This window comes from Peromyscus californicus, unplaced genomic scaffold (genome assembly GCF_007827085.1).
Source record: "Peromyscus californicus insignis strain IS unplaced genomic scaffold, ASM782708v3 Scaffold_15__1_contigs__length_86483966, whole genome shotgun sequence".
In the NCBI taxonomy this organism is placed as follows: Eukaryota; Metazoa; Chordata; class Mammalia; order Rodentia; family Cricetidae; genus Peromyscus; species Peromyscus californicus.
Genome location: NW_026294447.1, coordinates 24,378,529 through 24,405,270, shown reverse-complemented (window position 1 = coordinate 24,405,270; position 26,742 = coordinate 24,378,529). Strand labels below are relative to the sequence as shown.

The following is a 26,742-nucleotide window of genomic DNA, read 5'->3' as shown; positions in this document are numbered from 1 at the left end:
ACACAATATACACAAACTCACTCAATAAGTGAGTAAATTCTGAGGTGGGCTAGGATGTAGCTCAGTTGTGGAATACTTGCCTAGCATACCTGAGATGCTCAACTTGTTCCCCAGAAATACACACACACACACACTTTAAAAATAAGTGCAGCCAGGCGGTGGTGGTGCACACCTTTAATCCCAGCACTCAGGAGGCAGAGCCAGGCGGATCTCTGTGAGTTCAAGGCCAGCCTGGGCTACAGAGTGAGTTTCAGGACAGCCTGGGCTGTTAAACAGAGAAGCCCTGTGTCAGAAAACCAAAACCAAACAAACAGAAAGTACTGTAGGAAGTTTTCTGTGGGGCAGCTGATGTGCATAGGCTTTGTGAGTGGTAGTTCTACACCGCGGAGATGGAAGTCGGGAGGTTGACATCTCCTGAGGAAGGGAAGTTACAAACAAGGTTCTTACCCAGTAGCTGAAGCAGGGCAATAATGACAAACTGCCCCAAGATCCATAGGCTGGAGGTCTGCTGCCCTCAGCTCTCAATTTTCCCCAGAAGCCTTCCCTCCTTGACTGGGTGCCCTTCTGTCCTCAGTGAACCTCGGCTGTTCGTTCACCCAAGTGCTGTGGTGTGAGCGTGCATGCACACACACAAACACACACAAATCAACTTTGCAAGAGTGAGTAGGTCCAAGTTTCACCATAAACTGTTTTTATTTTAATTGTAGACTTTTGGGGGTTAAAACAGAAACCCCAAGTGCCGTCTCCACCAACAGCAGTACACCACAGTCTGTGAGCAGTGTGGTTCATTATCTGGCCATGGCCCTCTTCCAGATAGAGCAGGGCATCGAACGGCGATTCCTCAAGGCTCCACTTGGTAAGTATCTTCTTAGTCCAGAATACTAGTTACATTTCAGTTATTAGAAATTACCTCATTGGAACTTTATGGGCTGACATAATGAAAGTGATAGGCTTCATAGAATGAGCTTGAAATTGTTCTTGATTTTTAAAAGATGAGCTTTTCAGGTAAGATGTATTTTAAATAATGCATAGGTACTGCTTCCTGGCTTATTCTAAGCATTGTTCTAGTGAATGTTTTTAAAAAACTATTTCTTTTTGTGTGATGTTTTAAAAATACTGTCAAACTCTATTATCTAGACTTGAAATAATATAAATTATATAAAAACAGCATTTTTTAAGTGACTTAAATTTTTTTGTTACTGATTTAAATCTTCATCACCTGAAGATTTGTTTTAAAAATATGTATTACCCAAGAAATGTTAAGTTAGAAATATAAAGTGTTAGGACTATAGATGATTTGTTGTACCATTTGTGTGTGTGTGTGTGTGTGTGTGTGTGTGTGTGTGTGTGTGTGTGTGTGTGTGGTGGGGATTGTACCCAGGACTTCATGCCTGCTAGGCAAACTATCACTGAGCTACAGTTTGTAGTTAGAATGAAAGAAAAAATACTAGCTACTGTTTTGGGCTATTTATGCAATTAATAGGCTTTTTAGGGCTAGCCTAAGACAAATTTCAAATTTGTCTTCTTCAGACTTGAAGTTAATTCATCATGTTAGTCAGATATGATAATGCACTCCTTTAATCCCAGCACTCAGGAGACAGAGGCAGGTGGATCCCTTGAGTTTAAGGCCAGCCTGGTCTACACAACCAGTTCTAGGCCGGTCAGAGCTGCATAGTGAGACCTTGTCTTTAATTTAAATTTAATATATATATATATATTTCATTGGGGTTATGGAGGAGATAAGAACCATACCTTCCTGATCTCATTAGAAAGAGCAACATAAACTGAATTTCTTAAATAATTTATTACTGTGAGGAGTAATAAAAACAGAATGTTAGAGCAGAAAGATGGCTCGTTGGTTAAGAGCATTGTGTTCATAGAGAGGACCAGGCTTGCTTCCCAGCCCCCTCCTAGCCTCTGTGGGCACCAGGAGTGCATGTGGTACACATACATACATACATACATGTAGACAAACACTCATACACATAAAAATAAATAAAATTTTAAATTCCTATAGACCAGTGGTTCTCCTAATGCTGTGACCATTTAATACAGTTCCTCAAGTTGTGTGACCCCTAATCATAAAATTATTTTTGTTGCTATTCACAACTAAATATCTGTGCTTTCCGGTGGTCTTAGTAACCCCTGTGAGAGGGTCATTCGACCCCCAAAGAGGAGGCTGCAACCCACGGGTTGAGAACCACTGCATAGACAGTTTCAGAATGAATCTATTCATAAACTGTCTTTAGCTGACATCACATTGTTATAAACCTCTGGATAGTTCTACTAGAAGTTAAATAAAGCACATCACGTTGACAGTGTGGTTATTAAGGCCTTTTTCTCATCTTTTAGCCCCCATTGTCATGGCACGTTTGGGTTTGCTGGACTTTGGTCCTGAGGGTTGAATGCAGGGCTCCACACGTTAGCCAAACACTGCCATTGAGCTGTCTCCAGCCCTATTCTTAATTCTTTCTCAGACCGGGTCTCATCATGCCTGGGATGATCCTGAACTCTTTGGCCTTGAACTTGTTGTTCCTCCTGCCTTAGGTGCCCTACCAGCTGGTGTTACAGGCCTGTACCATCAGGCCAAAAGTTCCTCATATTCCTTTGAATTGGCTTATCAAAAAAGAAAGCTCAGGCGCTACCCCAGTGTATACGGATCACTTGCAAGATAATGGACTCTCACTGAACTGTTTGTTATTTATTGGTAGATTCAGGAGAGCTAAAATAATGGCCTTCAGCTGTGTGCCCGCCAGGCTCCAGTGGGTTGTGGGGATCCAGTGGTCACACAGATGTCCCGAGTTAGAAGAAATGGATCACAAAGCCAAACCAAAAGTCATGAACCTGGGAAAGAAACTGGTGGAGGGGAGAGGTGTTGATGGGGATGGGAGGAAATTAAGGGGGGTTGGAGGGGAGCAGGAACACAGCCTGGGGGTGTAGTATTTGCTTAGCCTGTGCTCAGAACGTACTGGCTTTTCTAGTGGGGGCTTAGAAGATAAGAACGCTGAGAGAAAAGGCAGACAATGGGGTCGTGGCTGAGGTTCAGAGGGAGGCAAAGATTGTCTTGACACTTGGCATAGTGGTTGTGTGTGGTATTGTGGACTAAACGTGTGTGTGCTGATGAACTGACCCTGAAGAATCACGTGATCAGTAAGAGACTAGCGCCACTGAGGTAAAAATGATGTCTCCGTATCAGGCGGCCAGTAGGGAAGTATTTCCTCAGGTCAGCACACAGAGGCTGTGTCCAGATAAGCTGTATCTCAAGCTGGCAGCAGAACTTGGCAGTGTGTAGAAGGCTTGGAAGATGCAAACTTGAGGGAGTCATGGAGAGCCGCTGAGGCCTAGCAGTTCAGAGTCCCTGGGGAGGCCTAGCCTCAGCTGCAGGGGAGACCCCAGATACTGGAGATGCCAGGCCATGGCATGTCCATCAAGGACAACAGCAGGAATGGAGTTGAACTTGTCCTGTGAAAGTGGAGAACAGGAGAGTAATCTCCCTGCCTAGCCCGGAGATCCCCACCCACTGCCTCCTAAGTTGTGGGGTCCTCATATCCCATAAAGGTTTGGTTACCCCTGAACTGAGATAGAGATGAAAGAGGAACCCCCAATCTTCTTGAGGCTAGCCTTGAAAACCTCTAAGAAAAAAAGCTGCTTATAAGTTCAAAGGTGGCCTTTGAACTCACAGCAATCAACTAGTTGTTTATCCTGTGTTTCCGTCTGGTCCTTTTAGTAAAGGTCGAGGCCAAGGAAAAGGTTAACTGGTGGTTAGATGAGGGCCACAGCGATCCTTAAGCCCGTTACATATAGCCATTTCAGAACTTACATTTCATCCTAAGAGATCAAAGAGACCAGTTTAATTTGAGATCTTTTTGGTTTTTCGAGACAGGGTTTCTCTGTGTAGCTTTGCGCCTTTCCTGGGACTCACTTGGTAGCCCAGGCTGGCCTCGAACTCACAGAGATCCACCTGCCTCTGCCTCCCGAGTGCTGGGATTAAAGGCGTGCGCCACCACCGCCCGGCTTAATTTCAGATCTTAAGTAAATGAAGCTCAAAAGCTGAGCACTAATTCAGTGGCAGAGAGCGTGCCTGTAATCCCAGCACGCCGGAGGAAGAAGCAAGTGGCTTTGGAGTTGAAAGCCAGCCTGGGCTGAGAGGAATACAGGGAATTGGAAGTGAGAAGGGGTCCATTTTGTGAATGTCTGAGAGAGAAGACACACTGCATCCTTCTAATATTTCAGCATAGGAAATTAGCCAGTTTAACTTCAGCGGTTTGTTGTTGTTGTTATTTTGTTTTTTTCCGCTGTCTAGACTTACATTAGTTTCTTAAAGCAGAAAATCTCACCAGGCATGGGATCACACATCTGTGATCTTAGCTGTTACTGCATCCTGCTTGCCCTGGGTCCTAGAACCCCACACTTAGACACATATACAAGGAAGCTGGGATCCAGTGGGTGTGCTACCCCTGATGGAGAGCACCTTCTACCACCAGCAGTCGGGAGCCTCACCTGCTTATTAGGTACAGCTGGGGTGGAGGAGGGGGTGGTGTTAGCTAGTCTCAGTAGGAAGTCTCTGGTCCAGCAGCCTCAGGCTGGAAACATTGGAGGCGGGCCTCCAGTTACTAGTACATATTCATCCTCTCACTGGGACTCCCAAGGAATACTTTGCCATTGTTAGCCTTATCTGTGGGACTGAGGCACTGGAGTCCTTGGTATGGCCATGCTCATGTCAACAGTACACATTCACTCAGGGTTTTCTCCTTTCCTACAGCTATTCTGGAGGCTGAGGCAGGAGAATCACAAATTCCAAACCAATCTGGGCTCTCAGAATAATTTTTTAGGTGGTGGTTCTGGAAATACAGGGTCTTGCTGTGTATTCTGAGCTGGACTTGAACCTGTAGCAGTCTGTTGCCTCAGCCTCCCAAGTACACTGCACACCTGACATTCAAAATAAAATTTAAAATAGGGACCAGAGGCTGGCACAGCGGGTATGGCATTGCTGTGCCAGCCCATCGACCTGTGTTTGGTCCTCAGAGCCCTCAAGGTAGAAGGAGAAAGGGAGGCTGGGCATTAAGCAGGCAGAGGTAAGAGGGTCTCTGAGTTCAGGCAGCCTGGCTTACATAGTGAGTTCCAGGCCAGCCAGGGCTGGGAATGTAGCTCAGTGATGGAGTGCTTGCCTGGTACGTGTGAGGCTCTGGACTCCAATCTCTAGCACCAAAAAGGAGAGAGAGAGAGCGTACACCCGTTCGATTGTGGTTAATTGCACTGACAAAAATAGGCTTTTTATTTTTTTAATTTGGGGGAGAGAATCATGTTCAATCGATTGTCTTAGATGAGATGTGAGAATTATTTGTTTAGGTTGGTAATTCCATCATAATGTCATGCTTATGGTTAAATCCTTAAGCTGTAATAGAAATTGTCAACTAACTTTGTCAATTTGAAATTAGGTAACACAGAAATTAATAAAGATCAAAAGGGAGCTAGAAAAAAAAAGAACAAGAAAAAGAGAGAGGACGATCAATCTAGTGTGAGAGATGGTAAATTTTCAACTTTTTACAGAACTCGTTGTGTCTTATAAGAACCGTTTACTCTGTGTTGCTGAGTACTAATGTACACCCTTAGTTCTGAAGGAAGGGAATGGGCGTGGAGACTTGCAAAGCGACTGCCATCTTACCAGTTGCCTCTGCATCCTACACTTGGGCTAATCAAGCTTGTTTTGGGGGTGTGCCTGTGCGTGCACGTGCATGCTGTGGTACGTGGAGAGATGTCAAGGGACAGCTGAGGAGGTGTTCCCTGGGGTCCCCGGGATGGAGGTTGGGTATCAAGCTTGACGGCAAGTGCCTCTCTCTGCCTACTGAGCCATCTTGTCAGCCCCTCACAGCTCTTTTAAGTTGGTGTGTACAAAGTACTTCTTCGTATACTCAGCTCTGGGTCCAAAGAACCAGCAAATGGAACTTCTGTTTACTTGTTTCACATAAAACACTCACAGCATGTTTTTCTCCTACTAACATCAAGAGAACTATAGGGAATCTTGGTTTAAAAGCATTTTTGCTAACAATTTTTGAGCTTACCCAGACCAGCAAAATGGAGAACGAGAGAAACAAGTCATACTGCCCTTGACAGGTGTGCAGCCTAGAGAACAGATGAGGTGGAGTTGGCTTGTTGAGGCTAGTGAAGGAAGCAAGTTTGTGTGCACCTGTGATCCAGCACTTAGGAGTGGGGGCCTCCTATGATATGTAGGGAAGTTGAGACCACCCTGGGCCGTAGGAGACCCCATCTCCACAAAGGGGTGGGAATGGGGTGGAGGAGATAGTTTGGATCTCTGGCACTCATGTAAAAATAGAGTGGTGTGGGCCAGTAATCCCAGTGCTACCTGGCATAACTGATCTCAGTCTTGCTGTGTAGGCAAAAATGACAGAACTTCTGACCTACTTTGGCTGCCCTAGAACTGGGATTGATCCACACTAAGCCAGGAGTGGTGGTTCATGCCTGAATCCCAGCATTTAGGAGGCTGAGTTGAGAAGATCCTAAACTTGAGGCCAGCCTGAGCTACCTTATCTTTAAAAAAAAAAAAAAATAGCCAGGTGGTGGTGCACACACCTTTAATCCCAGCACTCAGGAGGCAGAGGCAGGTGGATCTCTGTGAGTTCCAGGACAGCCAGAGCTGTAACACAGAGAACCCTGTCTCTAAAAACAAGCAAACAAAGTTTCACCAGCCCATGAACTAAAATCACTGCTACTGCTTCCCAAGACTGTAAGGACTTCTCATAAGTGACCTGTCTTCCACTCTAACATGTTGGCCATTCTTCAACCTTATTTCTTGCCATTGCCAAATAAGGCTTGGTGTCCAGATTTGTCCGGAAAGATGTCTTCCTGATCTTTTCACCAGTGGTGCTTGCTGGTCCTTCCTTGGAGGCGTTACCGTTCATGCCAGAGCTTCCCCTGAATCCTTTTAACAAAGTCAAGACAGAAACACAGAGTGAGAGGCGGAGGAAAAGCCAGTGTGTTTTAGTAGATTACATACCCCAAAGGTAGAGATGAGCTCACATAGGAATGCAGAATTCAGTTTATATACTGTCTACTAAAGGTTCCTTGGGGTGTGAGCTAGTTTGGGCTTAGAGTAGTTGGTAGTGTGCACGAAGTCCACTGTCTGGTCTCCAGCAACACTAGATAAGGGGAAAGAGGAAGATGGGAAAATGCTGCCCTTAGTACCCCCTTCATTTTCTCTAGTTTTGAAGAGTCGTTAAGAGTCACTTGATTCCCCTGGCGGTGGTGATGACCCAGGCCTTTAAGCCCAGCACTTGGAAGGCAGAAGCAGGTGAATCTCTATGAGTTCCAGGACAGCCAAAGCTGTTACACAGAGAAACCCTGTCTTGAAAACCCAAAAAAGAGAGTCGTTTGATTTACCTATTCCTTTTTTTTCCTCTTCTCCCACTGAGTTACTAATTTCTGTTAACACTTAGAAGTGCTCTCTAGCTCTTGTTTCTCTGTTGTTGTTTTAGTTACACTGGGGATCAAACCCAAGACTTGATGCCTGGTAGACACATGGTCTACCACAGAACCACACACTCACTTCCTGATCTGCTGTTTTTAAGTGAGCAGAGTAAATGTCGGTCTATTAAGGAAAAATAAGAAAGAACTCGAGTGGGAAGGGTTCTGAGAAAGGAATACCTGATTTAAACTCTTACCTAAAATATATTAAGTAATTTTTCATCTTTTATATAGTTCTGATATTTGAGTTCTTTATTAGTTTCATTCTGCTAGTTTTCACAATATTTTATTTCCACAATAAAACCATGCAGGTTTTTGGTTGGGTGGTGTGTGGATGTGTATTGCTGGGAGTGGAAAACCCAGGACTGCAATGCAAAGCAAGCATTCTACTTTGAGCTCTTCACTCAGACACTTAGGGCTTTGGTTTTCCTTGATGTTCAGTTTGGTTTGTTTTAATTCGTATTACTGTGGGGGAGGGTGCACTCACACATGTGCACCACAGCACGGTAGGAAAGTCAGAGGACACTGCATTGTTCTTCCTTCCACTTTGCGTCCCAGGATCCAGCTTAGGTCATCAGGCTGGCGTGGCAAGCACATTTACCATTGTACTATCTTGCTGGCCTGGATTTTCTTTTCTTTTTTGTTTTGTTTTTCGAGGCAGGGTTTCTCTGTGTTGCTTTGGTGCCTGTCCTGGATCTCGCTCTGTAGCCCAGGCTGGCCTCGAACTCACAGAGATCCACCTGGCTCTGCCTCCCGAGTGCTGGGATTAAAGGTGTGCACCACCACTGCCTGGCTACTGGCCTGGATTTTCACTGTTTTGTTTCTTTGGTTGGTTGCCTGGTTGGTTTACACTAGGGGCATGTTTTTTTGTTTGGAGATAGGGCAAAAGATGTTGCCCAGGCTGGCCTATGAGTGAGAACCTCTTGCCTCAGTCTCTTGCAGGACAACTAACAGTCTTACTGTGGTAAACTTTCCAAAGTATACTACACATGGTGTTTAGTTATATTAATTCTCAGGGACACACTGAGCCAGCACCCTTGACCTAATTTCAGAACATGTGCCATCAGCTCCAAAGAAACCTCATGTGCTTGATATTGAAATTAGAAAACGGTCAATCATTCTTCTGGCAATGAGAAAATAACATACTTGATCCAAAGGAGAGTAACTTATTTTATTTAACCAGTTTTAAATTAGATCAAGATTCTATACAAAGGCTAGATTGGGAACAGATTGCCTAAATTCTTTTCTCTTTTAACTATTAAAATCCTCAAGCCTTCAGTTTGTGGATTTCAGTTATCCCTTATGTTCTTTAATGTAGCATTAGGTGTGGGCAGTTTGGGGGTGAACAGCCTCGTTCTCTTGTGAGCCAGACTGACCCGGAAGTCATTGCATAGCCCAGGCTGGTTTCAGAATCACAGCACTTCTCTGGCCTTGGTCTCCCAAGGGCTGGGATTACATGGAATTCTATCTAGTTTTCAATATTAAGCATAGTCTTTTTGACAAACATAAGAAAGAACATGAAATTAAAACTGTTTAAACTGCCAAACAACGTAGTTCTAGGAGACATTTATGTTCGCCCAGGAACTTAATCACTTTCCCTCTCATTTAAGATGGCAGTGACAGCGGACGCTCTTATAAGACTGTCCTGGACCGTTGGAGAGAGTCTCTCCTTTCCTCTGCTAGCCTGTCCCAAGTCTTCCTTCATTTGTCAACCTTGGATCGAAGTGTGATGTGGTCGAAGTCTATACTGAACGCACGTTGCAAGATCTGCCGGAAAAAGGGGGACGCTGAAAACATGGTGCTCTGTGACGGCTGTGACCGCGGCCACCACACCTACTGCGTCCGACCCAAGCTTAAGGTAGTTGATCTGCTGCTGCTGTTACCACCTTGGAGTGGAGAGCTTGACCCGGTGATAATGGCCGTTTCTGTGGTTTGTTCAGACCGTTCCTGAAGGAGATTGGTTTTGTCCAGAATGTCGGCCAAAGCAGCGTTCCAGGAGACTTTCCTCTAGGCAGAGACCGTCCTTGGAAAGTGACGAAGAGCTGGAAGAGAGTATGGAAGAAGAGGACGATGTCGATGATGATGATGATGATGAAGAAGAAGAGGGCCAAAGTGAGGAGGAAGAATATGAGGTAGACCAAGACGAAGAGTACTCTGAAGAAGAGGAGGAACTCAGGTGAGTCGTTTGCAGGGCGAGGGTGACTAGCCTGTGACTCTGAGACCCACACAGAATAGTTGGGGCCGTAACTGTTCTAAAACTAACGTGTCTGAAACTACCTGTGCTTTTCCTGCATTATAACTGTTTGGAACATTTCCCAGGGGGGTAATCTAAGCAGTCCACATTGTTGTGTCTGTGTGCTCTTGCCCCATTATCATTAACAACTCCTCGGAGACTTAGCAAGCTGTCACTCAAGGCACTGCATGGGTTTGAAAACTGGACATTTCCACTGAATAACACAGGGGTAGTCTCCCCTTAAACAGTCTTACACTGTAGCTCAGGCTAGCCTCAACCTTGAAGTAATAATAATCCTGCCTTAGCCTCCTAAGTGCTCAGATTACGGAAGTGTACCATTTCACCCAGTGTGACCTTTTCTTTCAGGACTAAAATGAAGGCAAAGTCATACCTGCTACATAGATAGATCTAGTAGGCAGACATTTTAAAACCGGATACTTCTGTCCACTGGTTCTCTGTGTCAGTAGGCCTAGCTACAGTCACAGAGAGGAAGTCGTATTGGATCCTTTGTTCTCCTATCCTTCTCCTCCCCATCTTATATATATATATATATATTTTTTTTTTGAGAGTACCAACTAGCAGATGCCATCTACCATGTCAGGCTTTTGAAGGCAATATCATATTAAGTGTAACAATAAAGAATCTGGGGAGCCTGGGAAGATGGATGACTTCATCAGTGAACTGGGGGCTATGCACGTGTGAGGACCCAAGTTTGGATCCCCAGCACCCACATAAAGCAGGCTGTGGCAGCACACACCTGTTACCCCAGCCCTGGGATTGGGGTGTGGAGAAAGGAAGGTCCCAGAGGCTTGCTGGCTGGCCAGCCTAGTCTAGTTAGCCGGTTCCAGCTTTAGTGAGAGACCTGTCTCAAAACATAAAGGAGAGAGCAGTATTTCCAGTCAGAACCAGAAGGTCATAAAGAGGTTCTGGACTTGGTCTCATGAGCACAAGTTGGAGGCTGCTCAGTCTCAGCCATCGGCAGAACGCCCGTTGCCTGTGTGGATGGTGACGGCATGGAGGGAAATTCTGCGAGTTCGGCCCTCCTCTCTCTCTTCTGCGGTCAAGGTTACTGGCCTGGGCTGTCCGCCATGCCTGAGGATCTTGTCAGTTTATCACAATTCAGAACTTGATTTTCATGATGCTGTCCTAGTTACCTAGAAAATAAATGTCCTCCATTGCTTCAGAGAAACACGGGAAAGTACAGTTTAGATTTCCATGAGAGTTTGTCTCTAAACGTTAGAACTGACTATAGGACTATAGGATAAGGTTCAGTCATTCGAGAGCAATTTAGTACAAGTAACTATCTGCTTATCGTTGTTCTGTACAATAATTGTGTTTTCTAACGATATTTATAGCCCACCCAAACGAGGAAGACCACAAGTTAGATTGCCGATCAAAACAAGAGGGAGACTTAGCTCTTCTTTCTCAAGCCGCAGCCAGCGACAGGACCCTGGAAGGTACCCCTCAAGGAGTCAGCAGAGCACACCCAAAACCACTTCTTCTTCTAAGACTGCTGCCAGCAGGAGCCTGAGAAAGATCAGATCTGCTCCTCCTACAGAAGCACGCTCTTTAAGGATTGCTAGTCGGTCCACCCGCCACAGTCCTGGTGCGCTGCAAGCGAACGTGTTTGTGGAACTGCTGAGTCCTCGTGGAAAACGCAAAGTACGCAAGAGTGCTGACAACACCCCCGACCACAGCCCCAGCTTCACCAACTTCAGGGTCAGCACAGCGAGGTCAAGCGGACAGTTGACACCTTTAAATGCGGCCACAGGCCATTCTCTGCAGGACAGTGACTCTAAGAGAAGAGGCAGGAAGAGACAGTCTACAGGTATGACGTCCAGCCATACACTTCCTTCCCTAAGACAGCTGAGTCGTGGTCACCTTTTCAAAGCTGTTCTATGACACACACAGCATCCTGATCATTCTCCAGTGATCAGGCCGTCACTGCTGGGTAGAGTCAAAGCACACCAGTGGTCTCTGCCAGCCCGGGACAGCGTGCTCAGTTAGAGAATTGTGTGTGCGTGTGCGTGTGGATCAGAGGAAGCATAAAGCACTACACCTGGCTTTTTACGTGAGTGCCTGCGGTCAGACTGAGATCCTCATGTTTGCAGGGCACGGGCTTGACCAGAGAGCTGTCCCATTAGCCCTTAGTAGTTCATAAAAACAAAAACATACATAGGTGCCTGCTGAGGGCAGAGTCTTGGATCCCCTGGGACTGAGATTATAGGCAGTTGTGAGCCACCTGATCCGGGTGTCCTAGGATTCCTCGAGGGGAGTGGTGAAGTTTTTTGGTTGGTTGGTTTTGGTTTTTTGATTCCTTGAGGGGAGTGGTGAAGTATTGTTTGGTTGGTTTTGGTTTTTTGAGACAGGGTTTCTTTTTTTAAAGTTTTTATAATTTTAGTTTATGTGTTAGGGGTGTTTTGGCTACATGTCTGTCTGTGTATCCCATGCATGCATGGTGACAGAGGAAGCCAGAAGAGAAGGCATCAGATCTCCTGGACGGGCAGTTACAAATGGTTGTGAGCCTCAGTGTGGATGCTTGGTCTCCTGGAAGAACAGCTAGTGTTTTTACCCTTGAATGTCTCCTACCCGAAGGTCTGGGGTGGTTGTTTTTAAAGAAGTTACGTAGTTGCATTGTGGAATTCAATAAGCATGCCTGAATCAGGGAGTTCATTGGTGGGAGGCTGGTGTATGGGGGGGGGGGGGGGGGGGGGGGGGGGCGGGGGGCGGGGTAGAATCTGTTTTCAGAGCCATCAGATTGTTTTGGGGAGAGAAGTTGGAAATGACTTGCACCAAGGAGATACAGTATAACTTTTATCCTTTTGTCACTTTGAACTAGAAGATATTTGGGGAACTCACTTTTAATAGGAAAGAGCCTGGTGTGGTAATGTACACATTTTATCCCAGCACACAGGAGACAGAGACGGGTGGATCTCTCCTTTAGGGCCAGCAGCCTCTTCTACATGTGGAGTTCCAGCGGGACAGAGATACATAGTGAAACTGTCTCCAAAGTAAACAAACTAAAACCTCTGTAGAATGCTCCACAAAATGGTGTCATCCTTGCGCAGGGCCCGCTAATCTCTGTATTGTTTCAATTTTAGTGTATGTGCTGCGGAAGTGACTGCTGATGTTTTTATTTTACAAATTCTTCAGGAAAGGGGCTGGTGGGATGGCTCAGTGGAGAAAGGTGCTTGTTGGCAAGCTGGCAACCCAAATTCAGTCCCGAAACACGTGTGAGCAAACAGCCAACATTGTTCTCTGGCCTCCACATGCCCACTGCACAGCAGGGGAGGGGCACGCGCACACATGGGCACACACATAATAAATAATGTGACAGATGTAAATCAAAAGCGCTAATTCTGTAAAACTTGTTTTTTGGTTAGTGTCACAAGCAAACCTGCGATGATGAGGAGTGTGTGAATTGACACTGCAGGGGATTTAAACACCTGAGTCCATCTATGAACCACAGTGGACCCAAGATTTTCAGTGGACCGGTTCAGTGTTTTATTGTTGATGTTTGGTTTTGTTTTTTGAGACAGTAGCCCTATCTGGCCTGGAACGCCCAGAGATTCACTTGACTGTATCTCCTGAGTGCTGAGATTGCATGAGTACACCACGATTACCCTGCCACAACTTGCTGTCTTCAAGATACGTTTTAGGAGCTGTTCGAGAATGCTTAGTTTGATGTTTTTACAATTTGAAGATATTTTTAGTAAAATTGAGTGAAACCTGAAAACCTTGAAGATCAAAAGAAAATTATGAGCATTTGGCCCAGATTTCCATGTCTTTCAGAATAAGTTAATTGGGCTGAGGAGGTAGCTCGACCTGCAGTGCTTAAAACCCAAGCCTTAGCCTCAGGAGTTCAGAACTCACCAGTGGGGTGGCAGGCTCACCTGTAACTCGAGCCCCGGAGGGACAACACAGGGGGCTAGGATAAGCTAACTCCCAGAGTGAGTAGCCATGTCAGTGAGCTCAAGGTGATTTAGAAACCCTGCCTCAGTGAATAAGATGGAAGAGCCATAAGATATGATTACCGATAGAAAACACAGGCCTCCACAGGCAGCTGACCTGTGCACCTGTACACACACATGCAGGCGTGTGCACATACATTAACACCACATAGATGTGAAAAGCAAAAATCTCAGTGTAAAGTGCATTTGCTCTCGAAAAAACGCTATTTTGCTTTGATACTGCCTAAAATGTCTGTCTGTCTATCCAGAGTCGTCTCCTGTACCACTGAATCGAAGAAGTTCCGGCCGACAAGGAGGTGTCCATGAATTGTCTGCCTTTGAACAACTTGTTGTGGAATTGGTACGCCATGATGATAGCTGGCCCTTTTTGAAACTTGTTTCTAAAATCCAGGTAATATTCTACTAGACTTTATAAAATATGCTCACATATTACCTGATTTACATTTATATCATATGTTGTAATCTTGTGGAAACTGAAATTATCAAAACACCTGTTCTGTGCTGAATCCTTTCCAAAAGCCCATGGTTAGCCCATGCTCTCTGTTCTAAACAAAACTGAGGCTGCACAGCACTGCCTTTTTAGTGCCTGCTATTTTTGTGTTCTTAAACAAGGTCTAGTGGCCAGGCTGGTCTCGGACGCTTAGGATTTATTTTTAGTGTTTATGTGTATAAGTATTTGTGTGCATATGTACCATGTGTGTGCAGTGCCTGCAAAGGCCAGAAGAGGGCATCAGATCCCCATGTGTGTGCCGAGAACTTGAATCCAGATCATCTGTGAGAGCAGTAAATACTCTAAACCACTGAGCCATCTCTCCAGAATAGCTGATTCTTTATAATGATGACATTGTCTTAAAATAATTTTTCATTTTATATAAGTATTCATTGAATGAATCCAACTAAATATCATTAATAAATATCTTATATGTTAAATTAGTTATCAAACTATAGTATGCCTCAGAATTGTTTTAGAGGGCATATTAAAACATACCTGGGGCTGGAGAGATGGCTCAGAGGTTAAGAACACCGGCTGTTCTTCCAGAGGTCCTGAGTTCAATTCCCAGCAACCACATGATGGCTCACAACCATCTAGGATGAGATCTGGTGCCCTCTTCTGGCCTGCAGGGATAAGTTCAGACAGAACACTGTATACATGATAAATAAAATAAATCTTAAAAAAAAAAAAAAAAAAAAAAAACATACCTGAGAGCCAGATGTGCGTGCCTTGGATCCCAACACTGGAGTTGTATGTCGGGTGTAGGTGTTCACGGAATCTAGAGACATAGTCTAGCCTTTTCCAGCTGTAGTGGGGGAATTCCTCTCTATAGACTGGTCCACTGTAGCTTAATGAAGGGCCCTTTTATTGTTCCCCGATTTTACACCTTTTAGCAACACCAACACCTCTCATCTTAAGCTTCCCAACAAGACAATGCCAAATGCAAATTCTCAGCTGAAGAGTACCTGTGGTGTTCCAGGTTCTTCTTCAAATTTGCATAGGCTTTGTGCCTGTTCTTAGACAAGATTCTCATAGAGGGTACTGGGAGACAAAAGGTAGCAATCACAAAAGGCAGGTTGAGGCTAGGTGCTAACACTGGAGTCAACCAGGTATGGCTCTGCAGGAATTCTCCCAACAACTGGGGAGGCCTAGGCAGGCAGATCTCTGAGTTTGAGGCCAGCCTGATCTACATAGTGAGTTCCAGGATAGCCAGTGCTATGTAGTGAGACCCTGTCTCACAAAACAAGCAAACATACTTGGGTCCCACCTCGGGTTTTTTCTTTAATTAAATGGTCTGGGTTGATTCCCAGCCATTGATTTGCATCCTGACAAGGTCCCCAAGGTGAAGCTGTGGTCCTGTCTGAAGACCACACTGATGTGAGAGGAGGTGGCCAGTCTAACTTGGGATGCAATGGTGCTGCGTTTCCATCTGGACAGAATGTGACTTGCTATATAATAACAGTGGTAGGATAATGTTATAACTGTAACAGAAATTACAGTAGCAGAGCTGGAGGCATAGCTCAGCAGTTAAGAGCACTTCCAGAGGACCAGGTTTGGTTCCCAGCACCCATGTGGCAGGTTAGAACCATCTGTAACTGCAGTTCCAAGGATCCAACTCCCTTCTTCTGGCCTCCACAGGCACCAGGCATGCATGTGGTACACACACACACACACACACACACACACACACACACACACACACACACACACACACACACGGAAACACTCATACACAACACATGATATAAAAATAATAGCCAGCTATTGGGGGCACAGACCTTTCTTTAATCCCAGCACTGAGGAGGCAGAGGCAGGTGGAGCTACACAGAGAAACCCTGTCTTAACCAAATCCAAATAAATCAATAAGCCTTTTTTCCAAAGTCAGGGCTGAGAGCTGGCTGGGCACTTACGAGCCTTTCTGCTCCTGAGGATGAGAGAACAGCTCAGCGCTCACATCTGGTGACTCACAGCGGCCTGTAACTCCAGCTCCAGGGAATCGGTGCCCTCTCGTGCATAAGCATACTCAGGCACACAAATTAACATAATAAATATATATAAAGTTATAATAACATTTTAGAAGTAGAAAGAAAAAAAGGATGTTGGTTGAGAATTTTCAGGGAAGAGAGTAGCCAGTATTAGAAATGTTATATGGGACTGAAAATGCCTTGATTTCAGTGCTAAGAAATGAGACATGCTCAGTACAAGAACATACACAATGAAACTTAAATAATAAGAGCCAGAGTGGTGCATGCTTGGGATACTAAGAGTTGTGAGTTAGAGGCCACCCTCAGAAAGAGAAATTAAGGGCTTGAGGGAGTGCTAAGTTTCAGGGTGAAGGGACTGTAGTTAAATGCCTAGAGATGATGATGATGATGATGATGATGATGATGATGGAAATGGATAGAAGTAGAGGCTTTGGCACAGTTACATAACAAGACTTCACTTGCCCTGTGTATGTAGTAAAGATTTCTGAATGAATGAATGACAAGGGCTGGAGAGGTCGTTCAGTGGTTAAGAGCATCTGCTGTGCAAACCTGAGGTTCAAAGTCCAGAGTCAATGGCAGTCTGAAGTCGGGCCTCCACTCATGCCTGTATCTCCAGCTCCAAGAGGAGCAGAGATAGCCGGGCAGTGGCGGCCACACCGTTAATCCCAGCACTCGGGAGGCAGAGGCAGGCGGATCTCTGTGAGTTCGAGGCCAGCCTGGGCTACAGAGTGAGTTCCAAGACGGCCAGGGCTGTTACATAGAGAAACCCTGTCTCGAAAACCAAAGAAAAGAAAAAAAATATATATATAGTCATATATTACCAGCTAATAGAGAAAACCATGAGCAAAACTTAGTTTTTTTACTTTTCACAATAAATTACATTTATGATATCTATCAAACAAGTTTCTATATCATTATAATTACTCAAAATATGACATTTTAATGCAATAATAGTATTCATAAATTGAGATTAAGTTGCTTTTCAGCTATAAAATTCATTTAACCATTATATCCAATAATCTTTTTACAGGTTCCAGACTACTATGACATCATTAAGAAGCCCATTGCCTTAAATATAATTCGAGAAAAAGTAAATAAATGTGAATATAAATTAGCATGTGAGTAATATGTTTTCCTTTTATTGTTTTTGTTGAAGAGACGATGCTATTTTTATTTTGTTTTAAATGTTGTACGTTAGTGTAGTTGGGTGGATGGCGGCCCATGCGGTCGGTCCCTCGCATGCTTATCAGTCCTGCTGAGATGGAAGATAGCTTGGGTTAAGTAGGCAGAGACATTTACAGTCTTGGAAGAACTGCCCTTTGGTTTTTTGATGCTGGAGATTGAACATAGGGTCTCATGACAAGTCAATTAAGTGCCCTATCTCTCCAGCCAAGATCTTTGTAAATACACAATGTACATAAGCCAGAGTTTCCCCCAAACAGCTTTACAGTATTTATAACTGAACAATTTTGAGCCCGAGTTCTGCTGCCTTGTCAGGGTCTCTTCTCTTCTGGCTTCCGTTTTTTTACTTCGTTTTCTAGTGTACAAAGTGTGCTTCTGATGTGTGAACTTTTATTCCTAATCTTGTTTGTTTTTCTCTTCTAGCTGAGTTCATTGATGACATTGAGTTGATGTTTTCAAACTGCTTTGAGTACAACCCTCGGAACACAAGTGAAGCGAAAGCTGGGACTCGGCTTCAAGCGTTTTTTCACAGTCAAGCTCAAAAGCTGGGACTCCATGTCTCCTCCAGTAATGTGGACCATGTTAGCATGCTAGCTGCAAAAAAGTCACGGGTCTAGTTGTGTCCTTCTCCAGGCTGTATGAGAAGAAAAACATGAATCGTTCATAAAAATGGAACATTAAATCATGCTCTGAAGCAGATACGTGTATAAAGCAATAACAGCTGGTCGACCACATCCGAGTGTGGCCTGCACTATATTCTCAACTTTACTATTAAGCACTCAGGAGAATGTAGGAAAGATTTCCTTTGCTACAGTTTTTGTTCATATCTACTAAGTTTAATAGATGTATTGGATATAGTACTGGTTTACAGAGGTTTTGTACATTTTGAGATCATTCATGTGTTCAGGTATCCTGGAAGATATTTTTTGATCTATGATTTATTTTGCCATTGACCTTTTAGGATTTATCCACACAGACGAGGCTCCTAGAGCAGTGTAGAGAACGTGTGTGTCTTGAGACTTGTTTAATGAGCACATTGTTGCAACACTACACATGAGTGAACCCAGTTTTCTATCCCTGACTGCTGTAGCCAGTGCCGACGGAATTTATGAACTAGATATTTATTTTAGCATTCAGAGTCATTTGTGAATTTGTTTTGTATTTATAAAATTTATACTTGGAAAATGTTCTTTAATTTTTTTAACATTTTACTATGTTTTGTTTTATTTCTCAAACATTCTTAATGATTTAAAAATAAAAATAAATGTCCCCTTCTCTCCTCAACAGTTCCCCAGTTTTACAAATGATAAGTTTCTGTGTACAACTTTTCTAAGTGTACAAATAAAATGATACATTTTTTCATGTTTTCTGAATTCTGAAGTTCTTTCAAATTGAAATCAGAATTTTATATATTAATACATACAGATCATAGAAACCATGCAGACAGTGTTTCATTGTCTGGGAAGAAGACGCCTCCAGTTGGTGGCAGTAATATTCTTGCACATCCTCTCATTAAGAGGTAAGATTGCAGGCATGTACCACTGTGCCTGACTCCAACTAAGTCCTTATTTCAGTGGTCTTGGTGGTGCAGGCCTATAATAGTAGCACTCAGTAAGCTGAAGCAAGAGGATCACAAGTTCAGGGCCAACCTGGGCTACACAGTGAGAACCTGTCTATGGTATTTTAAATGCAGCTGTCCCCCATAGGCTCTGTATTTGAACACTAGGTCCCCACAAGGTGGCGCTGTATGGGGAGGCTTAAGGAAGGTGGTCTTAACCAGGTGGGTGGTGGTGGTGGTGGTGGTGGATGCCTTTAATCCCAGTATTTAGGAAGCAGAGGCAGGTGAGTCTCTGAGTTCAAAAGGCCAGCCTGGTGTACAGAGCAAGTTCCAGGATGATCAGGGCTACATAGAGAAACCCTGTCTCAACCAAAAAAAGAAATGTGGCCTTGATGGAGGAAGTTTATCACTGGCGGGTGTGAGAGAGAGAGAGGGCTTAAGACTTCACCTTGTTCTGTCCTTTCTTCACATGCCTGCTTGACTGCTTGAGATGTGAGCTCTCAGCTCCCAATGCCTCTGCCTGCTGCCAAATTTCCCTGCCACAAAGGGTCCCTCTGGAACCATAAGTCCAAATAAACTCGTACATAAGCTGCTTTGGTTATGGTGCTTAATCACATCAATAGAAAAGTAACTCCTGATATATTGTCTTTTTTTTTTAATTGCTTGATTACAATTGCAGAGTTCTGGATGGGAAAGAAGCCAGTGCATCCTGCTGTGTGGGCCTGGTCCCCCAATGTCAAAATTTATAGTCTTTGTACCTAACAACTGAGAAGTGCTTTATTATTTCATGATTGCACACCATGTCTGTGCATAGTGCCTGTGGAGACCAGAGAGGATATCAAATCCCTTGGAATTTGAGTTACAGACAGTGTGAGCCATCACGTGGGTGCTGGGAATTGAACCTTGCTCCTGGAAGAGCTCCAGGTGCTCTTAACCACTAAGCCATCTCTCAAGCCCCACACAGTTTTATTTTTGTGGACAGCATAAAAGGTCAAAATGTGTGTGTCATTCTCATCTAATAATGAGCTGCCACGCTTTCTAGAAAGTCACCAAGCAAGTGGCTGGCACAAAGTCATCCTGGTTTTTACATTTTTGTACCGCCCCCACTTCAAGCTCTAGAGACCAAACTTGGGCCTTACACGTCCCGGGCAAGCAACACTGAGTTACGTCCTAGGCCCGTCTCTGGCTCGTTAATTGGTAGTTTGTAGGCGCAGCCGTGTTCTCACGTTGATGCCTAGGTGGTGTCAGACTGTGTGCTGGATGTGTGAGTCTGGAAAAGGGGCGCTTCTGTGCTGTGACTTGCTTCCCGAGCCCCCCGGGTTCTAGGATCCTCATTAATATCTAAGCATATGCAAAAATGTGGGAACAAAGTTGGGGTGCTTGTTTGTCGCTGTTGGTTTTTCTGTGGGCGCACAGGCGGAGGTCAGAGTCCAGCTTTTGGGACTGCGTTCCAGACACTGAATTCAGGACTGTGTTTGCAAGTGCCTTAACCCACTGAACCACCATCAGACCCCATGCTTTGCTTGTTTGTTTCTGAGACAAGGTTTACTCTTCATCAGGCTGTCCTGGGATGTACTGTGTGTAGCCCAACCAGCCCAACCATGGCAAGCCTCCTGCCTCAGCCTCCTGAGTGCCAGGATTGTAGAAGTAAGTCATCAGACCTAGCAGGAAACAGAAATTTAATACCCATGTAGCCTTTGAAAGGAGCAATTGTATCATTATAAATTTGTTCTCTTACTCACTGTCAGAATATTCAGATTATTCTGCCTTTTTTAGAGAAAGAAGTGGGGCGGGGGGGGGGGGGGAGGGGGAATATGGTCTCTTGCACACTCAGAAAAAAATGGCAGAATGCTTCAGTTAGTTTTTTAGCAACAGCTTGAGGAAGGTGACAGTCTAGATCCTACATGAGCCTTTGTTAATGTCCTGTCATTCAAGAAAGCATGTGATAGTAAAGGAAGCAGAAAAGATGTGGGAACATCAGCGTACAAGTCGTGTACTGGTCTGTTAGGTGACTGAGTAATTACATCATTATTTTTCCTGGTAACAACTTTTGTCTTAGCACATCTTGCCACACACACACAAAAAAAAAAAGTTTGAGAAAACATTCAGAATATGAATGAACGAATCTCTGAGAATTGAAAAGTATAGGCCAGTGAGAAGATCCAGGGGTGCTTGCCCTGCCTGATGAGTTCAATCCGTAGGAGCCATGCCCAGGTCAAAGCAGAGAACTTACTCCAGAACATTGTCCTCTGACTCCACAAATGCACAATGATGGCCGAGTGAGTGGTACTCTCCGGCCTGTGGCTCCGGCAAAACGGGCAAGTGTCGTGGTCTCCGTAGTGCCAGGAAGCTCCGCAGTCACCGGCTGGACCAGAAGTGGCATGATAAACAATTCAAGAAAGCCCACTAGGGCACAGCCCTGAGGGCCAGTCCATTTGGAGGTGCCTCATGCAAAGGGAATTGTGCTGGAGAAAGTCAGGGTTGATGCCGAACAGCCAGATTCTGCCGTCAGGAAGTGTGTCCGTGCTGCTCGTCAAGAACAACAAGACCACCACAGCTTTCACACCCAGTGATGGCTGCTTGAACTTCACCGAGGGAAACAATGAAGTTCCGGTTGCCAGATTTGGTGATATTCCTAGAGTCGCTTTAAGGTTGTTAAAGTTGCAGTGTGTCCCTTTAAGCGAGAAGGAAAGACTGAGATCCTAAAATTTGACAATGGAAATACAGTAATAAGTTTTCATACTCTGAAAATAAAAATAAAATGATGAGGCATGGTTGATGCCTATAATCCCAGCACTTGGGAAGCAGAGGCAGATCTTCGAGTTTGAGCCCAGTCTGGTCTACATAGCAAGTTCCAGGCCAACCAGGCCTACACAGGGGAGACGCTGCCTTAAAAAAACAGGTAAAATGGTGTATGAACTGGAGAGATGTCTGTGCAGTGAAGCACTCTTGGAAGAGGGCTAAAAATCTGGTTCCCCTGCACCTAATATCGGGCAGCTCACAACTGCAGCTCCAGCTCCAGGGGATCCAGTGCCACCTGGCCTCCAAGGGCACCTGGACTTTATGTACATATACCCCCCCAACACACACATGCACAAAATTAAAGATAAAAATAAATCTTTTTAAAAAGTAAGAATTTTTAGGGTTTAGGTTTTTGTGTGTATGTTTTTAGATAGGATTTTTTTTTTTTTTTTTGGTTTTTCGAGACAGGGTTTCTCTGTGTAGCTTTGCGCCTTTCCTGGAACTCGCTTTGGAGACCAGGCTGGCCTCGAACTCACAGAGATCCGCCTGGCTCTGCCTCCCAAGTGCTGGGATTAAAGGCGTGCGCCACCACTGCCCGGCCTTAGATAGGATTTTTGTTGTCTTGTTTTTCTTTTTTTTTTTTTTTTTCGAGACAGGGTTTCTCTGTGTAGCTTTGCGCCTTTCCTGGAACTGGCTTTGGAGACCAGGCTGGCCTCGAACTCATAGAGATCCGCCTGCCTCTGCATCCTGAGTGCTGGGATTAAAGGTGTGCGCCACCACCGCCCAGCTGTTGTCTTGTTTTACAAGACAGGGTTTCTCTGCGTAGCCCTGGCTGTCCTGGAACTCATTCTGTAGACCAGGTTGCCCTTGAACTCAGAGATCTGCCTGCCTCTGCTTCCAAGTGCTGGAATTAAAGGTGTGTGCCACCACACCGGACTTTAAATAGGAATTTTAAATGTAACCCACTGTGGTGGTGTGAATAGGAATGGCCCCTATAGGCTCATATATTTGAATCTTGGTCATTAGGAAGTGGTGCTACAGGAATTTTGGGAAGAAGTGTGTCACCAGAGGTGGGCTTTAGAGTTTCAGATGCTCAAACCAGGCCCAGTGTCTCTTCCTGCTGCCTGCCGATCCAGATGTAGAACTCTCAGCTCCCTCTCCAGCACCATGTCTGCCTGCATGCCACCATGCTTCCCACTATTAAGATCAATTCATGTGAGTCGATTTAATAAGTAATAGGTATTTACTAAGATATAAATTGAGGAAATACATTCACGAATACAGAACGGAGTAGACAGCTGAAGTTGTCCTCTGATCTGACTGGGAGACCATCTAGACCATCTATTTCTTGGTGAAAAATAGACAAACCAAGCATCAGAAGCTCTGGGAATCTGTTTTGTACAGCGGAAAGCAGGAAGCCGGCTGCAGGTTCTGAGTTAGGGGACTCACTACAACCATTTGGCCACATAGGTTGAACTGGAAAAACAGAGTTCACATGTGCCAGGAATCCTGACAGATCAAAGACTCGAGCTTACGCTTCCAAATAGAGCTAAAAGCATCTGCCACACCAAAAATCAGAAGCAGCTCTCGGCTCAAGTATGCTTGTTACTTTGAAGGAAGAGGTATTTTGACTTCTTTTTAAATGCACACATATAGGCATGATGCTTCAAATATTTGCATGCATTATACATGCTAATTAACATGTATTACCTCTTCTTTTTATGACAAGAACGATTAAAGTCTTAGTGACTTTTTGTTTTTGTTTTTCTGGGTTTGTTTTGTTGGGACAGGGTCTCAACATGTAGCCCTCACTGGGCAGGAACTCACCATGTAGACCAGGCTTGCCTCAATCTCACAGCAATCCTCCTGCCTCTGCCTCTCTAGCCAGGATTATAGGTGTAAACTATTAGTAATTTTTGAGAACATATCAACAATATATTGTACAATAGCTCTCGAAGCTTACTCTAGATGAAATGGTGTTTCCTTCGATGAAAATCTTACCCCAAAACCTCCTTCATGCCTGATCCCCAAACACTAACAAATCATCTGGTTCTATAGATCAATTTTTTTTACAGTCTACATATGAATGAAATCATATGGGTATCTACCATCTTTCTGGACCCTACCATCTTACCTGACAATGCATTCCATGTTCATCATTTATTACAAATGACGGAATTTGCTTTGTCTCCAAGAAATATTTTTTATTATATAGGTTGATTTGGGGGGTTTGTGTGGAGGTCAGAACACAACTTTCAGGAGTCTAATTCTCTTCTACCACATGGGTTGTGGGTATCAAACTCAGGTCACCAAGTTCAGTGGAAAGTGCCTTTACACACTGAGTCATCTTGCTGGCCCTTCTTTTTCTGTAAGACTGAATAGTATTCCGTTGTGTGCATGTGTGTGTGTGTGTGTGTGTGTGTGTGTGTGTGTGTGTGTGTGTGTGTGTGTGTGTATGAGGGGCATGTGCACACATGTCCTAAGGCATGTGGAGGCCAAAGGTGACATCAGTGGCTTCTTCAATCCTTCACCTTATTTTCTTTTGAGACAAGTTCCCTCACTGAACCTGGAGAACACCCATTTGGCCTGAGTGGCCAGTGAGGTCCAGGAATCTGCCTGGCTCCTCTTCCCTAACACTGAGATTACAGGGGTAAACATGGGAATCCAAACCCAGGTAATGGAGGAAAAGGAAATCCATGGACCAATAATGAATCTATTTACTAAGGGATTATAAGGGCTATCAACTCACTGATACAGGATAGGCAATTTCAGTCCCAGAGTCCCCGGAAAGCTGAGAACCGGTCCCGCACTGTTTCACACCGCCTGGCCTGGTCTTCACCATCCAAGAGTGCGAGAGAGAAGGGATCTGCTTATGCTATCTCAGGTCTTAAGTTAGCCAAGTGGCCATGCCCTAGGAGCTGGTACCCAAGGTCATAGGTGGAACAAATACCCACTACACCCAGATCTTCATGCTTGCACAGCAAATGCTTTACCAGCTGAGCTATCTCTCCAGCCCTATAAATCTTTTAATAAACACTAAATACTTCCTTCACTATTTCATAAAAGAGAATGGGCTTTGTTGTTCAATTTGGGTAAGAAAGTACGATTCCTTGGGATTACAGAGGTGGCTGAGTGCTTAGGAGCACTTGCTGGGGAAACACTTACACACAGTCAATTAAAAAAAAATCTCTGTGTAGCTCTGGCTGGCCTGGGACTCAAAAGATGCACATGTGCCAGGCAGCAGTGGCACATGCCTTTAATCCTAGTACTTGGGAGGCAGAGGCAAGCGGATCTCTGAGTTTGAGGCCGGCCTGGTTCTATAGAGTCAGTTCCAGGACAGCCAGAGCTACACAGAGAAATCATGTTGAGAGAGAGAGAGAGAGAGAGAGAGAGAGAGAGACTGGGCCTGCATGGGCTTTTGAAACCTCAAAACCCACCATCATTGATACACCTCTTCCTCCAAGAAGGCCACACCTCCTAATCCTTCTCAAACAGTTCCACCGGCTGGGAACCAAACATTCTAACATATGAACCAATGGGGACATTGTCATCCAAACCACCACAGCAAACAGCTGCATTCTCATCAGGAAGGTATTTACTCCCCCTTCCCCCCCCCAACCCCCCCATCTCCCCACCACCACCCCACTCCCACCCCACCACCCCAATCCCTGCCGAAACCTTTAAGCCTCTCTACTTTCACTTCACATATTTTTGCTATCCCTTTCCACACTTAAGGCCTGTGCCCCTTCCTTCTCTCATAAGCCCTTTTTAGCTTCCTGGCTGCCACACACAGCCCAATTTAAAACCTAAAAGTTCAAAGCTGTGGCCCACGTATGAGAGAGAACACACAGTGTTTGCCTTTCTGTGTCTGGGTTACCTCACTGTTCCCTAGTTCCACCCATTTTCCTGCAAAGTTCATAATTCCACTTGTCTTTGTAGCTGACAGAATCCCACTCTGTGTGTGCCGTGTTCTCACTATCCAGCCCTCAGGTGGAAGACACCTGGGTCAACTGGATTTCCTCGCTACCATGAACAGTGTCGCAGTGAACGTGAATGTACAAGTTCAATTACTTCCACTTTTCTTTGTCTAGCCAACATTAGTTTCAGTAAGATCAATTTCTGACTTGTAAATTCAATTTTATTTAATAATTTTGTTTTTATGTGTATGAGTGTTTTGTCTGTGTGTCTGTGTACTGCATATGTGTCTAGGTCAAAAAAGGGTACTGATCCCCCGTACTGGAGTTACTGATGATCGTGAGCCACCATGTGGGTGCTGGAAACTGAACCCTGGTCCTCCGCAAGAGCATCAAGTGCTCTTATCCACTGAGCCATCTCTCCAGCCTAAGGTGGTTTTTATTTTTTATTTTTATTTTTTTTGAAGTAGGAGTTCCAGGTCAGCAAGCTTCAAATATTGATACCATCTCAAAACAAACTTATAAATGTTGTGTTAGCTGAGGTTGTACAATGCCTAAGGTCCTAGGTTCATTCCATACCACCTCAATAATAAATGTCCATGTCTTGTCGGGCAGGGTGGCTCATACCTATAACTCCATTACTCTGGAAGCTGAGGCAGGAGACTACTGAGAGTTTGGGGCAACCTGGACTACTTACTGAGTCACAGACTAGTCTGGGCTACACTATGAGATACTTTCCTTGAATTAATTATTTTAATGAGTGTTTGTTGTCTTGACAACCTATTGACTGCTGGGCACTGGGTGAGTTCTCAAACCCGGGAAGTAGAGTGGGAAGAACAGTCCTCTCAATGCTGGTTTCCCCACGTGACTTTCCTTTCCTCACAGAAAATCATGTGATTTCAAGTGTAAAACCGATCAAGTTCCTGAGATGGCCAACAGATGTCGCTGTGTGTGCTCCCCATAAAATTTAAAAGCAGGGCTGGAGAGAAGGCTCAGGGTTAAGGGCAAGTACTGCCCTTCCAGAAGACCAGAGTTCAGTTCTCATCACCCACCTAGAACAGCTCACAACCACAGGGTCACTCCAGCTCCACGGGATCTGACACCCTCTCCCGACCTTTGTGGCTACCTGTGTGCATACACATATACATAAATAAAAATAAAATCCATCTTTAGAAAAGATTT

General features: G+C 44.7%; 1 protein-coding gene and 1 pseudogene across 4 annotated transcripts in view; one reads left to right on the top strand and one right to left on the bottom strand.

Annotated features, from left to right (window-relative positions):
- Baz1a (bromodomain adjacent to zinc finger domain 1A) overlaps window positions 1–18,708 on the top strand; it is a 90,360-nt gene extending 71,652 nt beyond the window's left edge. For 2 of the 4 annotated variants that reach the window (XM_052738533.1, XM_052738531.1), the window contains 8 exons: window positions 708–856; window positions 5,439–5,528; window positions 9,093–9,340; window positions 9,423–9,658; window positions 11,071–11,543; window positions 13,935–14,077; window positions 17,195–17,282; window positions 17,770–18,708. In XM_052738533.1, the coding sequence (XP_052594493.1) occupies window positions 708–856; window positions 5,439–5,528; window positions 9,093–9,340; window positions 9,423–9,658; window positions 11,071–11,543; window positions 13,935–14,077; window positions 17,195–17,282; window positions 17,770–17,963 (1,621 nt within the window). In that variant the 3' untranslated portion in view covers window positions 17,964–18,708. The remainder of the gene's footprint in view (window positions 1–707; window positions 857–5,438; window positions 5,529–9,092; window positions 9,341–9,422; window positions 9,659–11,070; window positions 11,544–13,934; window positions 14,078–17,194; window positions 17,283–17,769) is intronic. The other 2 variants (XM_052738534.1, XM_052738532.1) reach the window with 1 other exon arrangement.
- LOC128111297 (uncharacterized) lies at window positions 12,738–12,837 on the bottom strand (annotated as a pseudogene).
- Window positions 18,709–26,742: the final 8,034 nt, after the last annotated feature.